This window comes from Melanostigma gelatinosum, assembly GCF_949748355.1.
Source record: "Melanostigma gelatinosum genome assembly, chromosome: 4".
NCBI lineage: Eukaryota > Metazoa > Chordata > Actinopteri > Perciformes > Zoarcidae > Melanostigma > Melanostigma gelatinosum.
This window is the reverse complement of record NC_136637.1, coordinates 7,820,574-7,843,580: the sequence shown is the minus strand read 5'-3', so window position 1 is coordinate 7,843,580 and position 23,007 is coordinate 7,820,574. Positions and strand designations below refer to the sequence as shown.

The window sequence follows — 23,007 nt, the reverse complement described above, 5'->3', positions numbered from 1 at the left end:
TCTACGCCTTGCAACGCCTCAATCAGTTGAGTTTTCTGGTCCGGGGCCATTCTGGCAAACACTGTGCCATGCAGCACCAACTGCAAGGCAGCACATACAATAATAAGAGAAACGTGAGGTATTGTGGAGATATTGTACCCAAAGAACAGTAGGAGCAACTTTATCGTTTCCTCTTCAGTTACAGAAAAGGTTGGAGGGATGTCCACTCTCATATAAGAGACCTCGTACCTTTTGAAGCATGTCGGGGAAATGCTCGGAGATGACGGCAAATGATTTTCCGTTCATAGCAAAGTGGTACAGCTCTTTTGTTTTGGGCTCATCGACGTGACACACATCCTCCAGACTGACGTTCACATCCTGTTAAAAGTATTACAGTGTGGATTAGAGCCAATCCAGTAGAACATACGTACTTAGACGGTGTCAATATTTTTTATGCAATTGTTGGATTAGATTGCACTACGTAAACAAATGTATTTCGTTGATGAAATGATGTTCTTTCATATACACTGAAACAGGACTGTGTGCTGACTGTATTCAAAGTCTTCTTAGCATTCTTCGGCAGTTTAAACCAGATTGTTTTCCCAGTGTTAAAATCCTTTGTGCACTTACTTGAAGACATTTTGCTTCGATCTTTCTTTGACTGACAATAAGAGGAAATGGCAGCAAAATGGGATTCCCTACCTCCTTGTCACACATGACCAACAACTTCACTTTTTGGATTCCAGAGACGGTTGAGACACAAGAGTATATGCCCACATATAGCCTTGTATTGTGTGTCTGATTGTGCAAGCCTTTATATCGGGAGCTCTTTCTCTCTCTCTCTGTGTCTGTGTTTTGTGCAAGTACTCGTGTTAGCATCAGCCCCATCGCCTCACCTCCAGGTGCGATGTCTTGCTCGCCTTGTCAGCGTATCTCCAGGTGATCTTCGCAGCTTGTCCATCATGGGGAGGGAGGGCATCAGCAATGATGACTGTATCTTGGGGATGGATCATTCCACAGTCCCGGGCCACAGAGATGGCTGTCAGCATGTTGTCACCTGGATTGTGAATACAGGAAACATTTATTATTTTCCTTTTTTTATGAATTACCAAATTAACTTTTAGCTTTAATGTGAGATATTTACGAACAGACTTTTCCTTTTAAAACCTGTGACGCAACCTTGAAAAGACAGATTAAAGACATGAGAGACATGAAAGATTGTGTGCCATGTTCGCTGTATGGAGTCATTTGCATATCTGTGTGTCCTCGTTAGTGTTCATGTCATTAGTGGTTTAGTTAAAGGTTGTGTGAATGTGAGCATGGTCTCACCAGTAACCATGACTGTGCGGATGCTGGCTCGGTAGAGGTCCTGCAGCACCGCTGGAGTTTCTGGCTTCAGCTTGTTCTGCATGATGATCAGACCAAGGAACTCCATGTTTGCCTCAACGTGATCCCTAATTTAACAGAAAATCCGTACACATTTGTAATGGATCATTGATTGTTGGAATGCAGGCGTGACAGAGTGAAGTAGCTTGCTAAAAAGAAGTTCTCTGGATAGGTTTAAGATGATGGGCAACTGCAACAATATCGATACAATACAGAACTCTACCTGTTGATGTTCTGCACTTTGTGCCAGGAGAGTTTGGATTCAAGTCGACGATGAGCCAGAGCGATGACCCTGAAACCCTGCTTGGTGTAGCCCTCCAAAATCTCTGCAAAGTTTTCTGGCACTGCAAAGACATTGAAGAAATTAGTAAATTTAGAGAGTGGCAGACAGCAAGTCAACAACAATAATCAAATTCTCTATCTAATTGGCCTATAATAAACCGGCCACCGATGTATCCTGCATCCCTAAGAATAATACCTTTAGTGCAATACAGCAAGAGAGCAGTAACTGTAATTAGACTACTCACCCGTCTCTTTCTTGCAGATACTAGCCACCACTTCTGGCGCTCCCTTCATGTAGGCATCCATACGTTTCTCCCCCAGCAGGCGAGCCACCACACACATCCTCTGGAGTGCTGAAGAAAAGGGAAACTGGCGCACGATACCTATCTCATACGCTGACTATATATGCACACCCACACGCACACACAAAAACAAATAACAATCTTCATTATGTCAAGAAAAGGATGAAAAAAACAACAATTCCATCACAGACAATGCTCGTAAATGACCAACTGCAAAATTCCAATTCCTGAGATATTAGCTTCATTTAATGTTGGTTGACAAAATCCTGACACATATACAGATGAGATCATCTTTTGTTTGATACTGAACAATAAACAAAATTGAAGACAAAAGTTTGTCAACTTAAAAATAATATACAATTGCTCATCTTAAACAGATTTTTATTGTATCTGGCCAAGATTAGTAAATAGAAGGCCACTATTACACCCAACTTTACCGCTAGTTAAAATCAAAAAACCTCTCTTTTGTAGTAAATCACTTTATATTTTTACAGTTATGGGTACAAACTCTCTACCTCCCTACACTCATATTATGAGTGTAATTCATTTGACAAAAAGAGACAAAACACACAACAAAATAAATTAAAGATGAATTGGACTGACAGCATTGTTACTATTCATTTAGTTATTTCGTACTTTTTCATAAAAAGAAGAAGACTACTTACCGTGAGCTCATAGAGTTCCTAGAATGAGGAAAAAGAGCAGTTTGTCAGAACAAATAAACTCCGGTAATCATTCACAGTATTAATGTTGCTGTGGTTGTGTTCTGGTGGTAGTGTCTATTTATGTTGCATTGAGGTACGAGAGTATGTTGGTTTTAAATATAGCCAATAAACTAAAGATTGCACGATGAAAAAAGTCTGAGAAAGAATAACAATGTCCAAAACCACACTCCAAATCTAATATTTTATTAACAACATTAGATTTATAGATCTGTATATAGATAAATGTCTGTACTGAAAATATAGGATTTTGGAGGTTTCCCAGACTTTGAGGATCTGTGGTCGTTTTTAGGAACGACTGGGTTGCTCTTCATACCATGTCCTGCTCTGGTGATGCCGCAGGCTCTGGGGGCAACAGCTGTTTTGGGGGTCGGACAACAGTGGGCATGATACGGTTGTGGAGAGATGTTTCCTCCTCAGTGGACTCCTCCAGGATCTGGGCAGACAAAGGTTTAGCGAAGATAAGGTTCAGAAAAAATGTTGATGCAACAACAGCAAGAGATTTCCAGAATGTGTAAACATATTTGACATAATGAATATGTTTTAGATAATCTCTCTCACTGCTTGCCTGCACATAAAATGATTTCCAAAGGCTATTTGTCCCCACAGTCTGACTAATTACATTCCCACTGTGCTGCTTTGACCAACATTTTGCATTTGAATAGATACAGAACAACTCACCCAGCCGATAGCCTCAAACATTTTGAGGTCCAGCGGATCTCCAGACAGCTGGCCTTCTATTTTGGTAAGAGAGTGGCAGGTGGCCATACAAGCCACAAACTGGGACTTCACAAGATTTTCCTTATATGCGTTTTCCTCCGACAGATGGAAACTGAAGAAACAGCAGGTGAACGAAGGAAAGAAGGTTTACTGATTGGCTCAAGTAAGAAGAACTGACTGCTATTTTTATGATGTCAAAACATACTTCATGAGGAGAATAAAAATGCTTCCAGAAGCACTACATGTATAAAAAAATAAAAAAATAAATAATAGTACAGTAATAGTGCATGATTACTAATATCATTGATTCTTGCCACCATTATTTTTCTAAACATCATCACCTCAGAATCAGTAACTACTATTCTAAATTAAGAGAAATAAATAATCACTCAATATTCATGCACGTTATAATATCTGACAAACAACTGCATTACTGTGCAGCTGAAGACAACATTTCACAAGTGGATACTGGCTGGTTGAAGATTTTGTTGATCTCTTCCGATACCAAAATAATTTCACGATCATAACACAATAATCCCAGTTCATAATCAGTCGAGATCTCAGCATTTACAAGATTTAGAAATGAGACCTCGCGAAAAAGACATTCCAAATCCTTTCCACCAGGTAATCAGCAAAGCAATACCAGCTCAGTAATAAATTCAGACGATGACTTGAGATTTATTTGGTATGCAGCCGAAATGTATTGGAAGAGTGGTTTGATTCATTAGAGTACGGACCAGCTTACCTGCCATTCTCAACCCTCTGAACTCCCCAAAGGTCTAATCCATCTTCTGTCAGAGTTCCAGTCTGTAAGCAGAAAGAACGTATCACTTCAGAAGTACATCTTTGATTAAACCAAATAGAATCAAATAGAATTTCTCAATTACTCAAAATGTTCTAGTGGTACTATTGTTCAGATCGCCGTGTTGTATATCTCTGCACATTTTGTTTAATTTCCGGTGTGTACTTTCTTGTTGGCCTCCAGAAAGTGGAAACTCGTCTTCAGCAATATCTCAGGTAAGTGCTGACTGCTTGAGGAGCATAAACAGTCGTAATAAAACCACTCGTACTCGCCTTGTCAAAGCAGACCAGATTGATCTGACCGCAGATATTGATCCTCTGTGGACTGATGCAGAAAATGCCAAGTCGTTTGAGGCGTCGCTGGGCGTACACAATGCCAGCTGTCATGGCGGCTGGCAGCGCCGGTGGCACAGTGATGGTGATGATGTCCAGGGACTCAATGATGATGGTCTTAGCTGGCACCTGGAGCAGACAGAAAGGAAGGGAACAATAATTTCTCAAACAGTTCATGTTCTGCAGCACACACCGATTCAGAAATGCATTGCCTTGCAGTTTTTAAGTTGCGAAAGCTTTTGCATGAAGTTGCACCAAGGGAGGGAAATGCTAAAACACCAGTCAGTAAGTATCAGATGACCAGAAAGAGAACTCAAGTAAACTAAGAGTTTGTTTTAGAGTTATTATGCCAACAAAAAATCTCTTCCGTTCACTTTCAAGCTTCAGCCACATTGAGCTGGTCAACAGATACACCTGTGGTTGTATTCAAGCAGCTCACAAGTACGTAAATCAACAGAAAGACAGAGCCAATCTATGTTCAATGGGACAGTACAAGATTTGACTTTCTTACAGTTGCACTCCCTTTTTTCACCCTGCTTTACTTCTGAAACTCTGAACCAGACAAAATCAGAACATTGGCATTTGTCTAATCTGCTCGCCATTTGTGAGATTACCTTGTTCATGACGCTGAGGACAATGGAGTAGACAAAGCCAATTCCAGCCACAGCCACCAGACACAACAGGAAGAGGTAAGCATCACGGTACAGCTTGAAGTCGGTGGGTTTTGGGTAAAGGATAGAGCGCACCAGCTGGCCTTTGGCTGTGCTGAAACCTGGGTGAAGAGGTTGTTAAGAGACGTTTTGGGTGAAACGTTTTTCAGGCAGGAGCTAAGGTCGCTGAACTGTATTAAACTAGGATTCAACTGCGGAGCACATAATAGTAAAGCTTCCCGAATATCCCTTTATGACATTTGATGTTTTAGTACCCACATTTCTACACCAAACATCAAGGAAATGTACGCTAACTTACAGATCATCCAAACATTAACAGTTCTGAATACGTATCCCCAGACACACTTGCCTGTGCTGACCACCACAGCCTTGACCAGGTCTCCTGTGTAGAAGCGGGTCTGGATGACGTGGGTGCCACAGAAGAGTGTGTGTCTCTTATGTTCCTCCGTGTTGTAGGCACTGTCAGCCTCCTCCCCCATCTCCCCGGGCAATGGGTTGGGGAGGTTGGTCTTCGTCACAGGAACGCTCTCACCTGATGGGGGTGAGATCGATATTATGAGTGGCTGCTGTGAGATTAACAGCAAAAGCATTTTTTCGTTTCAGAATCAAAAACTGTTTTAGACATACAAGGAATTTGGCTCGGTGATTTGGTGCAGTAATTTGATTTGGTGCCCGTTTATTAAGTTGATGAAGAAATATTCCTACAGTCGTTCTCACTCTTGAGTTACTTAAATTTTCAGATGTCGCCTCTAACCTGTGAGCATGCTTTCATTGACGATGCAGGTGCCGCTGACCAGCACGGCGTCACATGGCATGATGGTCCCATTGCTGGGGATGACCATCACATCACCGGGCACCAGATCAGTGGACAAAATCTCTTCGATTTCTGCCAGCAAGGGGGGGGGGGGTGCAATGGAGGAGTGGAGAAGGTAAATGTGTGCGTTAAATACGGACAGGTGAAGTGCACTGTGGGTAACAAAACAGAAGACAGGAAATGCTACATGTGTAGAAAGGTGTAACGTGTGTAAATGAGCCGTAGCAGTATCAGATGGTGCATGTGGGCGTGAGGAAGGAGATATTTTGTCTTGTTCAGCACATCTCTCATTACGCATGCCTCTCTAGGCAGCAGGAAAAAAGAGCTTAGGTATCACAAGCAGGGCCAGTGCTGTAAATGGATGCATACATTAAAGTATCAGCAGTGTACAGACTTGCAGAGTAATGTTTCAAACTGATTCTGAACACGAGTTAAATTTTGTCCTTTGGCCAACTCACAGCATTCATTTCAAATCGGTTTCAGCTGAAAAGACACCTGATGACACCGTCATGCATCATCTCTGCAGACACTATCGCTCATTTAAAAAGGAGTTCAGACATACAAAAGAATGTGCAGAACTATTGGAGTGCTTTATAAATGTACACATATGCAATGCCCGCTATCAAACATACACCATGTCTCTCTCCGAGTCTGCATTTCCCCACCCTAGCAGCCAAAGCAGTGCAACTAGTGTAAATTGAGTTTGGCCAAGCACAGAAGCACGAAACATTTCTACCATCAGGTCTGGTTTGGAAAGCACTCTTCAGAACAGCAGGAGACTGAACAGAATAAAACATGCCATGCACTACTATTAGAAATGACTCAACAGAGGCCACAGAAAAAGACAAAACTTAAAAGAATTGACAAACCATTGTTGGCTCGGCATACAGACACACGGACAACACTGTGAGTTGCCACCATATCATGAAGCATGATGTATTGCTGGAAAAAAAGGAGGAAAAAAAAAAAAGATTAGAAACTTTACACAGCTTCTTGATCCCCATGACCACTTGTGTGGTCAAGTTGTTTTTCTCTGAGTTTGACGATGTAGCCAGCAACAGCAGGCCGTATATGAAATGTCATGGTAATCTTGGTCATTAGCTGTTGAAGAATCTTGCTCTGGATCAAAGGGTTGGGACGGAGAAGCCGGCAAAAATATTAAAAGCTAAAAGTGCAGTAACCTGGCATAAATGTGTCTCTAAATTACAACTATAGTAAGCATAATCCAATCACAAAATGTTAAACACAAGGGGATAATTGCTTAACTCTGTGTGTGAGCACATTAATCTACTTTCTCTTCCAATTCAATTTAACCAGGTCATGCCACAACTACGAGGTCAGATAAACAGCTCAGCCTTCTGTAAAGCTCACCTTTTTGATGGTGTACAGAGAGGTAGCTATGGATATGACCGACATGAAAAGAATGGCCACAGCATAATAGTAATACTCATCGGCACTCCACAGGATCACGCTGAAGAGCTGGAAGATGTAGAAAGGGTTTAAAACCTGCAGGGGGAGACAAAGACTCATATTAGTTTGGCAACCGCAGAGGTGAGAGCATGAAGGAACGACTACAATGAATTGAAACACAAATGATCAAGTTCACATGCTTTAGCAGTGTTTGAGGTGCAAGGGTTTGAGATGCATTAGGTAATGTTACCCAAGTTGTTTGAACGTGAGTTGTGACCCACATCACTGTGTTGGCCTGCAGGGGGCATTAGTGCAGTATTTAACGTACCTCATAAATACTGTACATACAGAGAGTAGATATCCCAAATAGCTTCCTTAACAAGTATGCACATAACTATGCTCTATCTACTAGCTGGGAAAGAGAGCAGGTTAGAGCGGTTAACTAGTGTGGGTTTGACAATGTTTGCTTTAAGAGGAACTGAATAGAAACCATCACCTAACAAGTCTGTAACTTACAACAGATGAGCACACATGTTTCATTCAAGGGGAATCCAGACTGAGTTAAAGAACAGACTGCCTGTGTTAATGCAAACTGGGCCCTACCTCTTTGATAAGCAGCTTGAAAACAGAAGGCACTTTCACTGCAATTTCATTCACTCCGAAGAACAGTCTCCTGGCAAGAGGTGAAAGAGACACATTCGTGAGCCAAGTTTGAACCAGAACTTCATATCTAAACACACATACACATGCAAACATACACATAAGTATGCAGCACAGTTACACGCCAATGTACCATTTAAGGTTACGGGTATGCAGGTTTTCATTCTTAAGAATATGATCAGATGATTTCTCTCATTGCTTCCTCTCCCTCTCATTTAAATTATCCATGCTCTGTACGGTATAAATTATCATTTTAATATTTCTGCACTGACTTCCCCTGACCACTTCTGAGAATATAAACTGCAGCTAGAGTAACTCAACAACAGCATAATGTGAGTAACATCCTCCTATCTGGTTGTCTAAAGTTGTGCGAGCTTTCCTTCAGACAGGTGAGGTGTTACCTGTACTCCTGCTGGTTCCTGGTCAGGCCTGTACTGTGCTCCAAGTGGAGGGTGGAGCAGCTGACCTGCAGATCATCCAGGCCACTGTCGGAGAAATATGGGTCAAGGCAGAAGACAAAGTCAACACTTAAGACTTGTGCTGCAGGCACAGTTTAGTGTAATTCAGACGTTTTACAGCTTGTCCTCATTTTTCTTTACAGCTCTTTGTTAGTTCACGAATGTGACTGTGCATATTTAGTTGTCTTTACTGCTGTGCACACACTGCCAGATAAAGCCCTCAAACTATTTAGCTCACTTTAAGTGAAAACTTCTCTGCAGCGAAAGTTTCTGCAAAATGGTTAAAAAAAAAATATCCTGTCAAACTTCTGTAGATAATAAAAGAACTCTTACTTTAAAACGTCAAAGTTCTGCGCCCCGTCGTTCCAATAATACTTTGTGCTATGGAAGGTAAAATACCGAATCTGAAGGAATACAACAGGGGAGGGGGCAGAGGGAGGAGACACTACAGCATTACTGTACATACGAATTTAAAGGCAAGAAACAGTCAACTTAAAAAAGAACAGAAAACTGACGAGAGAAGCAGTTTCAGAAAGTGCAACATTTACAATTCCGATAACGTCACTTTGAATCACTGAGTGAGTGGACGACATTAAATTATATTTGTATTGTTGGGTTTGTTGAGATGAGGCATTATGTAATCAACGTGGTCAGTGGAGATTACCCACAAGGACAGCGAGGCAAATGAGTGCATGCATCTCTGTGCTTCAAACAGAAAGAGAAAGACAGAATTCTGTTTTTATGCGACATACCTTTTACAACCTGCGGTATCACTACTGATAAATATGCATACAAGTATAATTACACGAGTACAACTTGCCAACCCTTCAATCAACTTCGGACAGAAGAACACAGATACTTGGCTGCCATCCTGTGTGTGTGTGCGCGTGTGTACACAGTATATTGTGGAGACGGGTGCCTACCTGCGTGGGCTGGTAGTCGCCAAATCTTCTGATGAGCTCCTGAGCAGGGCTGCCATCAGAGGGGTGGGGGTTATGTCCGTTGGCCAGATGGGAGGAGGAGAAGGGACAGGAGGGAGAGGAAGGGGAGGGGGAGGTGGTCTGGGTCTCCAGGCTGTGGAAGGGGTTGCTCCCCGGGGCCAGCATCATTCGTACCCTGGCCAGGAACCAGCGTCGGAACTCATCCTAGACAAAGAAATACACAAAGTTGTAGTCCTGGACCTTTAAGGAGGAATACTACGCCTCCAGCGTTAAAGCGAAGAAAGATGCACATGTTTGACAAGTACTGAGCATTCGACTGCATGAATGAGACTTTGATTGTACTGCACAAGTAGTGAGAGCTTTAAACTCATGTTTTGCTGCTGTAAATGCAGCCCCCCCCCCCCATTTACTTCATAAATGTACACAGTATATCATATGTCCCTTTAAGTATCCACCATAAAACATTGAATTGAATGTATTCCTGCCGGTGTGACTGTCTGTAGGATTCAGTCAGGCTCAATGGATTTACTGTGCTGCTACAATACATCAGTTGTATTCACTCACAGCTTTAAAAGTTCATGGGGTTAATATCGGTTATTCTGATTTAGTTTATAGCTGTTTTTTAACAGGCCTGCAAAAAAAGTAACATAAAATAGGTGTAATTTGAAAAGTGCACCATCCAGTATGCTCCTAGATTGGGCAACAGATTAACCTTTTTTACATTAGCCACAGTGGGTAGTACATTTCATTAGTTCATCATCTTTGTCCACTAAATCAGCATCCAACTACCTTTCACATTTGTTAAAAGTCTAAATAGTTTGACTGTAAATTTAAAACCTCACAGCTTAGCTTGCTATAAGCTGCAAATAACACTTGACATATTTGATTGATCTGCTAATTATTTTAATTGTTTAGTCTATTTATTAAAGCCAACGGTGATGTCTTCAATTAGCTTGTTTAGTGCAAGCAATAGTTTAAAACCGTAACATATTAAATATAGTGTCATATATGATGAAGGAAAGCAACAAATTCTACGATTTGAGAACTCGAGACCAGTAAATATTTGCTTTAAAAATGACTGAAACAATTCATGAATGTAGTTGCCGTCTGTTGACTAAGCGATTCATTATTGCAGCTTTACTTGCTACCTACTGTGGAGCGCAGCAATACGACTTCGGCATCACGGGCTGTGGTACGGGTGCAGGTGGATTTGACGCACCACTCTGGCATCCAGTAGAGCAGCAGGAGGAGGAAGCCCCCCGTACACAGCACCCCGAAGCCCACCAGGGCCAGCCGCCAACGACACAGACGGTAGCCCTGCAGCTCCTGAAGGGTGGGAGCAGAAAAGGGGATGCAGTCTTTTAAGGCAGAAAGCAATAATTCCCACAATGGCCCTGATGTTAAATGAAAAAGAGCCGTACCATCTCCTCCTCTTCCCCTTTGTTGAGGACCTTCAGGTCTTCCTTCTCCATGCTGCAGAACAGTTTGTCAAGCTCCTCCCTTCGTCACTGCAAACAGGCAAAATCTCAGCGTGAACAGTGTGGAAAACCATTTCAGCTCAACTGCAAATCAAAACCGGGACTGCACACCAGAGGCTCACAAGATGCTTACTAGTGATACGATGCAAAGACAGAATTGTGTGGAAAATGCTGTGTTTGTCACCACACATTTATCACATCTTTGATAGCTTCCTCTTTTATATACGGTAATGATCCTGGTCCCAGAAAAACCCAGATCATCACTAGTTGTATTTTATGCAGTTAACTCTGCATTCCTGTGGTTGCAAAGCCCTGCATGCACCACAAATCACTTCATAGTTGAAGTTCATGAGAAGGATTAGTGACCACAACTGTGCAGTAGGGCTGGGCGGTATGACCAAAAATCCATATCACGGTATTTTTTAAGACTACCGGTTTCACGGTATATCACGGTATTTTTTTCCACCTTAATGCAGTGGCGGGCCGTGCATTTTATACCTGGGCCTTCACTGCTGTCCTGCAGCTGAAATACCACCTTATAGCCACATTATGGCGCCACGGCTTCTATTCGTTTTTAAGGCTGTAACTATGTATGAGTCATTTGAATAACGCTTGAGCATTTAGAAAATGCAAAAGCCTAAATTCAGGAAAATATAATGTTCTCAGCTAGTCTGGCTGTGGGATCCACCGTCATTCCTTAATGACAAGCCGCGACCCAAAGAGATTACCATAGGATTTTACTTTCACAACTTAAAGCTCGACCCTATTCCCTCCTCTCAGTTGTCTCAGGACGACCGGCCAGCTGCCAAGGAGGGCACACTACCACTTTGTGCGAGTGTGTATGTGAGTTCTGCATCGATATTGAGAGAGAGGGGCATCTAGGTCAAAAGATGAACAGGCTTTTGGAAATACCAGTTGGGCTGCAGGCCGTCTGTGTGGCTAAAAGTAGCTCCAGCAGGCTAGCTTGCCATTTTGTTGCTCGTGTATTGTATCGAGTTACAAAAACAGTAAGGCTGAATTCATGTGCAGTCAAACTGATGAAGTAGTACGAGAGGTGACAGAGGTTAATTAGGCTAGTTGGTTATCAATTAGTCAAACGGGTACACTGTGGATTTCACTGGCATCCCATCCGGGGCTCTACAGTGCAAGCAGTTTGCTCGCATACCCCCAGTGACAATTAGAATGTGCAAATGTGAATCATTATTTGGGTGCACCACTGGGAATGACTCAGAGTTCTGACTCGGGATGCCCCCGGGACCCTGGTTCTGAATTGTACTCAATACCTTTTCAGGGTTATTTTAAGGGCGGTTCTTTAATCACTTGAAGAAGATTAGCAGAGCGGAAAAATAGGATTTTGGTGTCATGTCGGCACATGCCCCACTTTGTCTTTGTCTGCTCTGCTGTGTTTGACTGAAGGCTAGGCCTCAACCCCTCCAAACACACACACACACACACACACACACACACACACACACACGCTGAGCAGACAGCGCAGAGAGACCGCAGAGGACAACTGTGCTTATTACTTTAAGTGCAATACAACTCCTGTGACTAAAATCCAATGAGAATCAAAACAACTGTTGAACAAGCATGAACTTGCACAAATGTGATTTCATTAACTGTTATTTTTTCTGGAAAAGTCAGCTCCACTCCCAACCTGCAGTACCTGTCAGGCAGTGATCAGCAGGGTGAGGACGAATTTACAAGAGTCTAAATAAATGTACTGTTGATACGAATGATGTGCAAAGCGTTCAGGTGTTAAACGTCATGCAATGATACAGCCAGTCATTAAACTACCAGCTGCTAAGATTCATCCGAATCAACTGAAATATGTAAACAAAAACGTCACATCCTCTTGTCTATTCTCTTTAGACTTTTTTTAGCTGGTTATATCCAAACTTCCAACTCATGAAAATCTGCCCCCTGTCTGCAAGAATGCATTACCTTTACAGGTAAGCGTATGTGGGGTCAAAGTTGAGTTTTGTTAAACTGGACAGAAAATCAAACGAGTCAGCACAAGTTTCCCTGGCCCCACTGTTTAGGAGAGCATAGCCGCATTCTCCATTGAAAAACAATGGCCTTCCTCTGTGCAGTGACTGTGTCTTTGGTGTGAAGGTAGTGCACACACAAACAGAAAAATAAATTTTAAAAAACCACATGAAGTGACAGAAACAGAGAGTTAAAACACTATCTCTGAGGAGCCCTGGCATGGTGCATCAGGGCCACGGTGCCAATAGGGCCACCTTGCTACTGCAACACCCTCTGATCCTGTATCAGTGCCCCCCACACTCTGATTTTTATCTGGCAGTTGCACCCGGGTGGACTTTTTCTCTGGCATACAGCGGGATATTTTGCTTAGGACCAAGCCCTTCCTTGTATTTTACAATAGCAGCCCCCTGGCCGGCGCTGGGCAGAGGGTGCAGTACAACAAGAACAATCCCTCCCCGAACTCTGTTGTGACTGGAAATACCAACACCAGTTCATCATGAAAACAGTCTTACAAAACTGCTGTCCTGGCATGGTGACTCCCAGAAAACACACCAATGGCACCCAAAAAGGATTCAAAAAGTATCAAGCTTATGGTTACTGTACCCAACGAAAGTTACGAATGTAACTACGGTTCTATGAATCCTTGACCGCCGCCAGAGGCTGTGCCCCGGGTTAAGCACTGCCTCTGGCTGACCGCAAGGATGGAATGGAAAGATCGTTACATATTATGTCATGAAGGAATCATTTGTTCAGATTGTAACCACAGACAACACACAGGGTCCCAAAATTACAGGCTCCAAACAGACAGGAGGCCACAGTTATAACTTGGTGGCTCAGAAGCCAAACATTAACCCGGATTACGGCTTGGGCACCAATATGTTACATGTTCACTCAGACTGGAGATAAATTAAGTTAAACTTTCATTTTAAGGGAACTTGTGAAAGAGCAGGGATGGGGAACTCTCGCAAAACCGAAGGGGGAAGGGGTTTGTGTGCTCCTACCTTGAGAGCCAGGGACACGATGACCCAGGCAGTCCTCCTCCCCACAGTTAGTTTGCTCTCTCACCACACCAACCTGGAACCCTGGGAGAAAAACAAACCGCATTTAGAAAGGTGGACTTAGTTGAGGACAGATCCCCGCCAGGCGTGTCTGCAACGGCCACTGCTGTGTTGTGTGATTGAATGAACACAACAGTGTTCCCCCATCTAGATCGCAAGTGTATCACACGTTTTTCATTTGCATGCCTTACACAACAGATACGCTCTCATTTTAATCTATGTAGATGTCTGCACCGGCTCTGTGCCAGTATGCGTCTCAGCTCCGTCTTACTCCGCTATGCAAGTGTAAACACAAAGTTGATGCCCAATACAAAGGCAAGGAGTAACTGTGTCTCTGGCCGCAGAGCAGCAGCTGTGAAGCAGTCAGCTCTGTGTGTAGTTAGCTGTTAGCCAAACACAACGTTCAAAACAATTAAAATCTGGGCAAATAGTTTTCCGCATAGACATGCAGTCTATGGTTTTCGCCCAATTTGTATTTGGCCGCAGAGAAGAGGCTGGCGTTCGGTGATGCACTCAGCGGTGTTTTCCTAATGTGGCCCCCTTGCGATAAGAATGAGTGAGGAGTCAGCATACAATTTAAAAAAAGATGGGGAAAGTGGGAGTCAACGCAACCACGAGAGGTCCTTGAGCATGCAGCCATAACTAGGCACCTAAAATATTATGCAGTTTGCTGAACGCGAGATTAGCAGTCGACAGCCGCAGCGTCATGTTTTTCCACTAAATTGACTAGGATGATAAACTGGGAAGAGAGACTTTCACAAAACAGTAACATCTCATCCAAAGGGAAAAACAATAATGGTTAATGTGTATTGCGCTGCAGCAAAAGAGTTACCAGGTAATGTGAAAGCACATGCCAAGGTGTTAGAACATATACTGATCACGTAAGCACTTCTGGATAAGACGCCCTTTTAAGTAAGGATCAACAACTGACATTTGGTTGTCCTTCGTAGCAACAACTTTCTGCAGTTAAAACGTAGACAAACTAAACAGAGACCATGTCCACACTAATGCAGATTTTAGTACAGAATATCATGGACTACTAGACCAGATTGGAGGGTAAGATTGACTTCTTCCTGTTCCCACCAGCTCCTGCTGACTTCTGTTGCTGCTAATCCTATCCCACTCAGACCGTGACCATGTTAGGCTTCATTCCCAGTAATTATTTCCCACAGTGACTAAAGAACATAGGTACTGTTGGTGGCAACATAATAAGCATTGCATGCCTTGAGCAACTAATCATGACCTCATGCTCAAATGGCTGCAGTATATGGAAGAATGGTCAGGTGATTCCTCCTGACTCCCCTCCACTCACGAGGCTTGGTGCTCCTGTCACAATACCAATGCAATACATATGAGGGCGAGCGGAGAAAACACTTCCTTTTTTTGTTTTTTTACTGGAATACAGAGGACCCTTATAGGGCCTCTAAGAGTGAGCATGACTTCAGACATATTTATAGATTTCTGCAGCCCTGCCTAAAGCCACATTGTTGTCTCTCATTTGATTAGTCTGCTATTGTATTAATAAGCAATGCAGGCTTGGGAAAATAAAACACAGGGCAGCTGTTGACCTTTTTTCAAACTATAAGATTAAACATGACAATCATCAGTGTTAGTGAGGTTGATAATTAACCATTTAACTGACATTAAGAATGAAGTACATTTTCATCTAGAAAGCATTTATTTACAGTCTTTTATTGAGGATATTTCAGTCACCCCTAAAACAAGCTACTACTGCTAGATTCATAGGACCCATCAATACACACACACACACACACACACTTGTAATGCCAGGCTTGTGATACACTGGCAGAGTACGCCAGGCAGACACAGAGCTGACAACCTCAAAGCCGAACTAAGAACCTTACTGGGGAAGTGGTTGCTTGTGTCCACAACAACGCACGCAAAATCGTGGCTGTTAAGTCTCCCATACGGGTGAACTGGGGACTTCGTTGCCTGTTTTGCTGGCAATAAATGATGGATTTAACCTGTTCATGGGTTATCGTTGCAGTTAGGCAACTTCAACCGCAGCACCCCTGCATGCCAGGCACTAATCTTGTCTGTTAACGGTTAACGAGTGTCTACAATCAGTCAGAAAAAAAATTTAAAATTTGCATCCGAGTTTTTCTGCAAAGAAACTGGAAGATGTCAGAAAACAAAATGTGTATCAAACCACACCAGAGGTGGAAACATGAACAGCTATAAAAGCAGCTCTTGTTCTATGAATAAGCACAGCTTTTGTACAGACCATTGCGTATAATAAGGCGATCATCTCTACACACAATTAATTATTAATCTATTTGACTATACTGTGATCAGCCCGACTCCAACTCATCAACGGCATTCAACGTACTATCAGTAACACATTCATTATCATTAGCAAATGGACCTTTGTCAATGGTTGAACAATGGTGGGACCAAGGCTTCATTTTCAACCTGCTGATTATTTACTCAATCAATAAATCCTTTGGTCTCTAAAAATTGGTAAACATTCAGAAAAATGGCCATCCCAACATCTCAGAAACCCAAAGTTTTGTTTTTAAATTGCCCGAACAGTCCAAGGGCCAAAACATATTTAGCTTATTGTGTATGAGACAAAAAGAAGCGGTGCATTCTTGCATTTGAAAAGCTGAATCCAGAATATATTTTTAAATTCTGCTTGAAAAATGACTGATGAATAAATTATCATTTTCACTGACTGATGATTCAAAAAGTCATATTAAGTCTTGAGTCAGTTCAGTTTTAAAAAGCTCAGAGTCATGCATCAACGTATGTCAACCGAAGCCTACGCTTACAGTCATGCTTCAACACCCAAATGTCTCAATATCATCATTTGCTAAATATTATCAGTTCACAAAGTTGACTTTTGGGAGGCTTTTCCAAGAACCTGAACATGAGCACAGCAAACATACAAATAAATCAATCCAGGACATGTTCTCCTTTCCCTTTCTGTCCTGTTCCTCAACACACAGACAGAAAGGAAAAGGTGAACAATGACCAATGACCTAATGACAGAAGTCTATAATTCATGGAAGCATTTGGAGGAAAAAGTGTTATGTTGCCATCATGCTCTGCACTCAATGTGCTTTCTTTATCACTTCCCCTGCTTCGCATGGGGCGCTATAGCCGAGCTTTGTTCCCCGTCACGGGCCAATCAAGCCATTTATCACTGCGACCACCGGCCTTACTAAAAATCTACGACTATCTGCACTTCCTCTGCTGTCCGAACAGAGACCACCACACCACTGATAACATCATGAATCAAACAACTCCCTCCCAACAACTTGCCAAAGGAGAAAACATGAGTTAATGCAAACAGTGCGGCGGTAGCAATGCAACAAGCGCACAACTCCTTCCAGTTTGATCATTAGTAGCAGGTTAGATACGCAATTAACAGTTTCTTGCTTGTTGAACTCTCAAATCAGCTCCATCTTAACAAAATATGAATCTCCTTGTAAAATTGAAATATAAAGTAAACATCCACGCCTCTTACAATTAGACCAACATCCGCCTCAGAGTGAGATGTCAACACGTGTTCTGTGTGTTTTGAGATGACGTATGCACACTTTAGATCAGGGGTTCTTAACCTTTTTGACCTCGGGGCCCAACTTGTCAAGTACAAAGTGTCCCGGGGCCCACTCTGACTATATGCATCAAAAGTGTCAGACAACCTGTAGGTCATACAGAAACAGAGCAGTGGGCCTTTGGAGTCAGTAAAAATTTAAGATTTTTGTCCGCATAAAATAAAAAAGTATCTTTCAGTATAAATAACTGCCGGTGACTGTATCTGTACAGGTAAAGGACAGTATAGGGCTGTAACTACACTATCAGTGAACAACTGCCTCAAATTTGAAGAAGATTGGACAAAGTATGACCATTCTACAGTGTTTCTTCCATGAAGAGATCCAGGCGGAGCTCTAAAAGGACATTTGGAGACCCAAATGGACACATGGTAACCAAATGATATTCTGACACACTAAAGGTGTTTCTCCCTTTATATTTTGATAATATATTATTTTCCTTTTATTTTTAGCCTTTGCAAATTGCAAAAACTATGTATATATGGTCGAAGACATGGTGTGTGAGTAGCGGACTTGCTGTGCGTAATGGCTGCGACCGAGCGCACGAATGAGAATGAGAATAGCTCAGTTTCGCAAACGTTGGTTGACGGCTTATAGAAGAGGAGGATAAGGTTGGTACTATAAGTACTAGCGTTTTCTGAAGTCAGTAGCTCCATGGTAACATCCGCTAGCACATTGTCGGGTCTGTAATGTGTCTTTTTCCGTCTAAATGCTGCAAGATACGACTTGCAGCGGTTATGGCGACTTTGGACAGTGTGTGTGTGGGCTCCTTTTGTGGAGAAACTATAAGAAATGAAAGAAAATCGATGATTTATTTGCAAAGATGAGGATTTTGGGCATGCTGGGATACCAAACACGGACATGTTTTGTGACGTATTTGCGCAAACAAGCCGTAGGAACGGAAGGGGAGGGGATCGAGGATGCCGGTGTTGAACAGGCAAAACCTGTGTTAAATAAATGAGATGATACAATGTGATGATCACAAAGACATTTATTATCATGTGTATGTAAAGCTGCATACACAACAAGAAGCCCAACAGGCTTTCCCACGAGCGTTGGATGTTTCGTCGCTACGTGTCTCTTTATTTTTGAAGGCTTCAGTGCTTCGTTTGATAGCATTAGCTCACATTCCACACACTGAGCCCTCGGCTCTGCCTCGTTGCCTCCGTTCACAAAGCCGTACTTAAGAAAGTCAGGGTTGTACTTGCACACACATTTAGACTTTTGGGGGGTATGGCACCACTGTCGTCGTCATTTTTTCTTTTTAATAACGTATCCATAACTTTCGCTACAGGCTAGTGGCTAGCTGAGTGTCTTCTTCTGCTTATTGCAGCTTGTTAAACAACAGACTGACGCATTACCGCCACCAGGTGGTGGGAAGCTGTATTGTAACTGAGCGTCTGATGGATAACAGTAATATCTCTGGTGTCTTCAATTGATAACCTATGCGGTCCCGCGGCCCTCGCGGCCCACAGGTGCAAAACTGAAAGTCTTTCGCGGCCCTATCATGGGCCGCGGCCCTATCATGGGCCTATCATGGGCAACGTTTGCGAGAATCACTGCTTTAGATCACAACCAAGTGAGAAGAGCCGCTGACGTTCCAGGCTACAATAATCAATGCTCACATGGATGAGATCAGGGAGTGAATGAGGGGGGGAAAAAAAGAGTCTGTATAAGAGCTCCACTCCTGTGAAAAAAACCCAATAATTCTGCAGATCAAAAGTGTGCTGAATTTTAAGTCAGACCACATGCTCTTGGATTAACAGCGGCATTGCTGGACAGTCTTATGAAAAACTGCGTGTAACAATGTGCAAGAGATTAAAAGACGTTTTACTTGATTGAGCAGCTTATATAATGACCCTGGGTGAGAAATAATATTTCTGTATGGATGTAACGGATTATTGAATTAGTTTCCTAAATTCATGGGCAAAATGTCAGCTATTTATTCAGGGAAACCAAGATGAAAGACTTAAAATCAGCTTAAGTTTAATACAATCAAATATGAGAAATAACTAAATGTATTTGAAATAGTATCCTCACTGCCTCAATCAAACACACTCCTATTACTATCATATTTTATGTTCCCGTGTGTGCTTTTTGTTTCTTATGCATGAGAGTTTAATATGTCCACAGAGCACATTGGTCCGTTTTTCAGGAGTTGCTATTTCTTCACAACAGCTCATACAGTTTTGCGACTGCAAAATGATCCACTGTGAGTCTCAGGACGCAACAAGTGTGTGGCTGTGTCACCGGTGTAATGCCAGATGGATTAGTGGGGTTGTCATCTCTCTTTTTTTTACAGTTTAACCAGGTCTGAGAAAGGAATGAAGAAACAGCTGCTTTGATATCTTCCTATCTCTTGCGCTGCTTCATGATCATCATGATCATCATCGTGAGAAGCATTTTATGGAGGGATCTAACAGCAGCTCTGTCCTGAGCCATCTGTCACAAATCGTTTGAGAAGCTGCTGCTGATGAGTGCGAGCTAGGGCAAACCGTGCAGGACACACCACAACAACAACAAATGATGGTCCTCTATACATGTCCCAATAGCACCTGACAACCGACAGCCAACATCTTTAGGGATTCAGTCAAGACGTCCTTGTCTGACGACGGCAAGCAGATTTGTAAGGGATTAAAAGCTCAATTTTTTGGGGCCAGGCTATGAAAGGCCTTATAAGCCCCAAGAAAAATCTTCAAATCAATTCAAAAATAAACAACTACCTGAGTTAGTGGAGAGTCCTCCTGATTTACACTATGATTCAAATCAGAAAGGCACTTTCAATCAGCAATGCCTGATACATTCATCTAATTGCACAACTCTATTCTCAGGTTTGTGTTACGATGTTATATTTCACAGTTTTTTCTGCATTTCATCTCACTTCGACTGATGCACGCCGCTGGTTTGTCCTGTTCTTGTTGGAAGCAAACCACTAAACCGGCACAAGAAAGATCTGCTTCTCTGTCACACCGCTGTGGGGCTTTTACACCAAACAGCGCTGGGCTGCCGACAGGACTTTTACCATGTCGGGATATTTCTCATCTCCACTCTCAATCAACACTGGCAGGCCTTCCATCACATGCTGTTGTCTTAAAGCTCACCTGTGAAAGGTTTTGAGGCATTGGCTCAAAGACCGGTGGAATATTTATCGAAGACTAAACTGCTTTTCGGTTTCATTTTCAGTTTGGACAAGACCTCAAGCTCTCCCACAGAGAAGAAGAAAGTTCAAAGGTGAAAAGGGCAAGTTCAATTATTTGATTGCTGGAATCTAGATGTGTAACATGGACTGAGATATTAAGGCCTGGCCCTAAATGATACTTACATAAATATGGCAGCCTTATCTAAAATACAAAAGGTGCATCACTGACACCACCGTAGGAATGTAATCATTGAGCCAGAAAAACATATTTTTAAAGGATATAACACTGTGTTTTACTCTATACACTGTTCTTTGATTTTTAATTGGGAAAGATAAATGATACATAAGATTTTTCTTACAAACTGATCCTGTGTCTTACCCTAGTAGTCAAACTTTCTAAACTAGTTCTAAAACTAAGCCAAAGCATGAAACAGACAGTTTGATTAAATTACCTCGTCCAGCTTGGCTGATCTCCTAGTAAACTTAATTCTACTTCTATTGTCTGACTTAATTTAGTCGGAGCCACTCAAATGAAATTGCAGCGCTGCAATAATTAGTGCTGCTCAGTGCTTTTACACATATTGTGAAATGTGAGGATTTGGCGACTCACCAGTTGGGCATGTCTACTCTGACTGCTTGCTATGTGTGGATATCACTCCTCTCATCTCAAAGGTCACATCCTCAATAAAAGCACATCAACTAATTATCCCCTCGGCCTCACTGTGGCGGCAAAGAACTGTCTCTGCTAATGTACCATAAAAGTGAACAACAATGAATGAAGTGAATACATTTGTCCTGAGCTGCACTGGAGGACTGGAGAACTTTAACTCGATCAGGACATTATTAAATTGACCGGTGTTGACCCTCAATCCCTTTCTGATCCCTTGTTTACTTGAACCGTTTGTGGACCAGGTATGCCATGCCGCAGCAAACACAAATAAATAAATAATCTCCAAATGATATCCACACCGACAGTGTGAGACCATAAGTAATGCCAAAACAGCCACTTCAAGGCAGTTTCAACTCAATTTTGGAGTGACCTGATAAACACAACACTGATTTCTCTTCAATGTTAAAAGTACATCCATGGATAAATTAATTGAACTAACTGTCAAAACTTCTAAAAACATCAACATTGATTAAATATAGTAATATATTAAAACAAGTATATATGCATAGTTTTGTATAAGGTAATTCATAGTAAAGAAGACCCGACCAGTGTTTACTAGGACTGAGACAAAGCTAGTGGTTTGCTGAAAGGGGATATATATATATATATATATATATATATATATATATACACATACATACATACATATACACACATGTTCTCTATTGTGATGAAATGACGTACAATATATGAACAACTACTACTACTATATTTGTAATTACTAATAATTTAGTCTAAAGCCAATTAAGGACCAAAGACACGTCGACTCCACTGTTATAGGTCTACATTGTAACACAATTAGGGCATTGGTTTATCTTTTTACAAGCTAATGTTACCGACATCCCTCACGATATTCCCTCGCGATAAACACCTAATTTCTGACAACGAATCATGTCTCCAAGCCGCCTGAAGTGCTTCTGGATGTCGGCTAGCTGGCTAACGTTAGCACAAGCTCCATTGTTAGCCCGCTACTTAGTGGCTACCTCCATAACAACCAGCATGTCTCTTCCGATGCCGAGCTCGCTTTCGGTTTCAGAAACTCTTGGAGCGAACCAGCGTTTCAACGAGACAAGTCTGACCGGTTTTCTCAGACACGCATCGGCTAGCTACTGTTAGCTTTATCCCCAGCTAGGTAGCGACTGACACATGGGTGATGGTGACAGCGAGGCACGAAACACACACTCACCCAGAACCACCTGGACACGCTGAAGATCACCTCCGAGTCATGGTGAGACGGGAGTAGCTGTTATCTGAAGGAAAACGTCGTTGAAGAGAAAAACGGACCAGTGTCGATAGAAAAATGTTGTCGCGGTAGACAGGCAGAGTGTTTGGCTGCTGTGTGTTGACAGCTCAGAGGGATAGACTGAGTACTACAGCAGTAGTGAACTGGCCTCAACTGGCTGTCTGACGGCAGGAACTGACATCACGAGGGGGGTGAGACTATAGAGTGGTCTCGTGTGACGTCACAGTTTAGCTGTCGGCCATGTTGGAGTACACACAAAGCCACTGGCATGCACGGCTGAGTCGCATAACCTATCGGTGGTGAACTTTTGTGCTGTCTTTGGTTGTGGCAGCAGAGCTGATAGAGACAAGAAATCATTCTTTCGTTTGCCAGC

The 23,007-nt window shown here is 42.4% G+C and overlaps 1 protein-coding gene across 1 annotated transcript in view; it reads right to left on the bottom strand.

Moving 5' to 3' along the window:
- The window catches only part of atp13a3 (ATPase 13A3), a 31,838-nt gene extending 9,161 nt beyond the window's left edge, over window positions 1–22,677 (bottom strand). The window contains exons 1-24 of the mRNA XM_079267934.1: window positions 22,578–22,677; window positions 13,948–14,028; window positions 10,901–10,987; window positions 10,632–10,805; window positions 9,462–9,683; window positions 8,872–8,942; window positions 8,482–8,565; window positions 8,024–8,093; window positions 7,382–7,516; window positions 6,880–6,952; window positions 5,951–6,082; window positions 5,542–5,728; window positions 5,140–5,290; window positions 4,466–4,654; window positions 4,137–4,198; window positions 3,353–3,503; window positions 2,988–3,107; window positions 2,615–2,632; window positions 1,893–2,046; window positions 1,589–1,709; window positions 1,309–1,433; window positions 876–1,036; window positions 229–357; window positions 1–80 (exon numbers count right to left, since the gene is read on the bottom strand). Of these exons, the coding sequence (XP_079124060.1) occupies window positions 1–80; window positions 229–357; window positions 876–1,036; window positions 1,309–1,433; window positions 1,589–1,709; window positions 1,893–2,046; window positions 2,615–2,632; window positions 2,988–3,107; window positions 3,353–3,503; window positions 4,137–4,198; window positions 4,466–4,654; window positions 5,140–5,290; window positions 5,542–5,728; window positions 5,951–6,082; window positions 6,880–6,952; window positions 7,382–7,516; window positions 8,024–8,093; window positions 8,482–8,565; window positions 8,872–8,942; window positions 9,462–9,683; window positions 10,632–10,805; window positions 10,901–10,951 (2,660 nt within the window). The 5' untranslated portion in view covers window positions 10,952–10,987; window positions 13,948–14,028; window positions 22,578–22,677. The remainder of the gene's footprint in view (window positions 81–228; window positions 358–875; window positions 1,037–1,308; window positions 1,434–1,588; window positions 1,710–1,892; window positions 2,047–2,614; window positions 2,633–2,987; window positions 3,108–3,352; window positions 3,504–4,136; window positions 4,199–4,465; window positions 4,655–5,139; window positions 5,291–5,541; window positions 5,729–5,950; window positions 6,083–6,879; window positions 6,953–7,381; window positions 7,517–8,023; window positions 8,094–8,481; window positions 8,566–8,871; window positions 8,943–9,461; window positions 9,684–10,631; window positions 10,806–10,900; window positions 10,988–13,947; window positions 14,029–22,577) is intronic.
- Window positions 22,678–23,007: the final 330 nt, after the last annotated feature.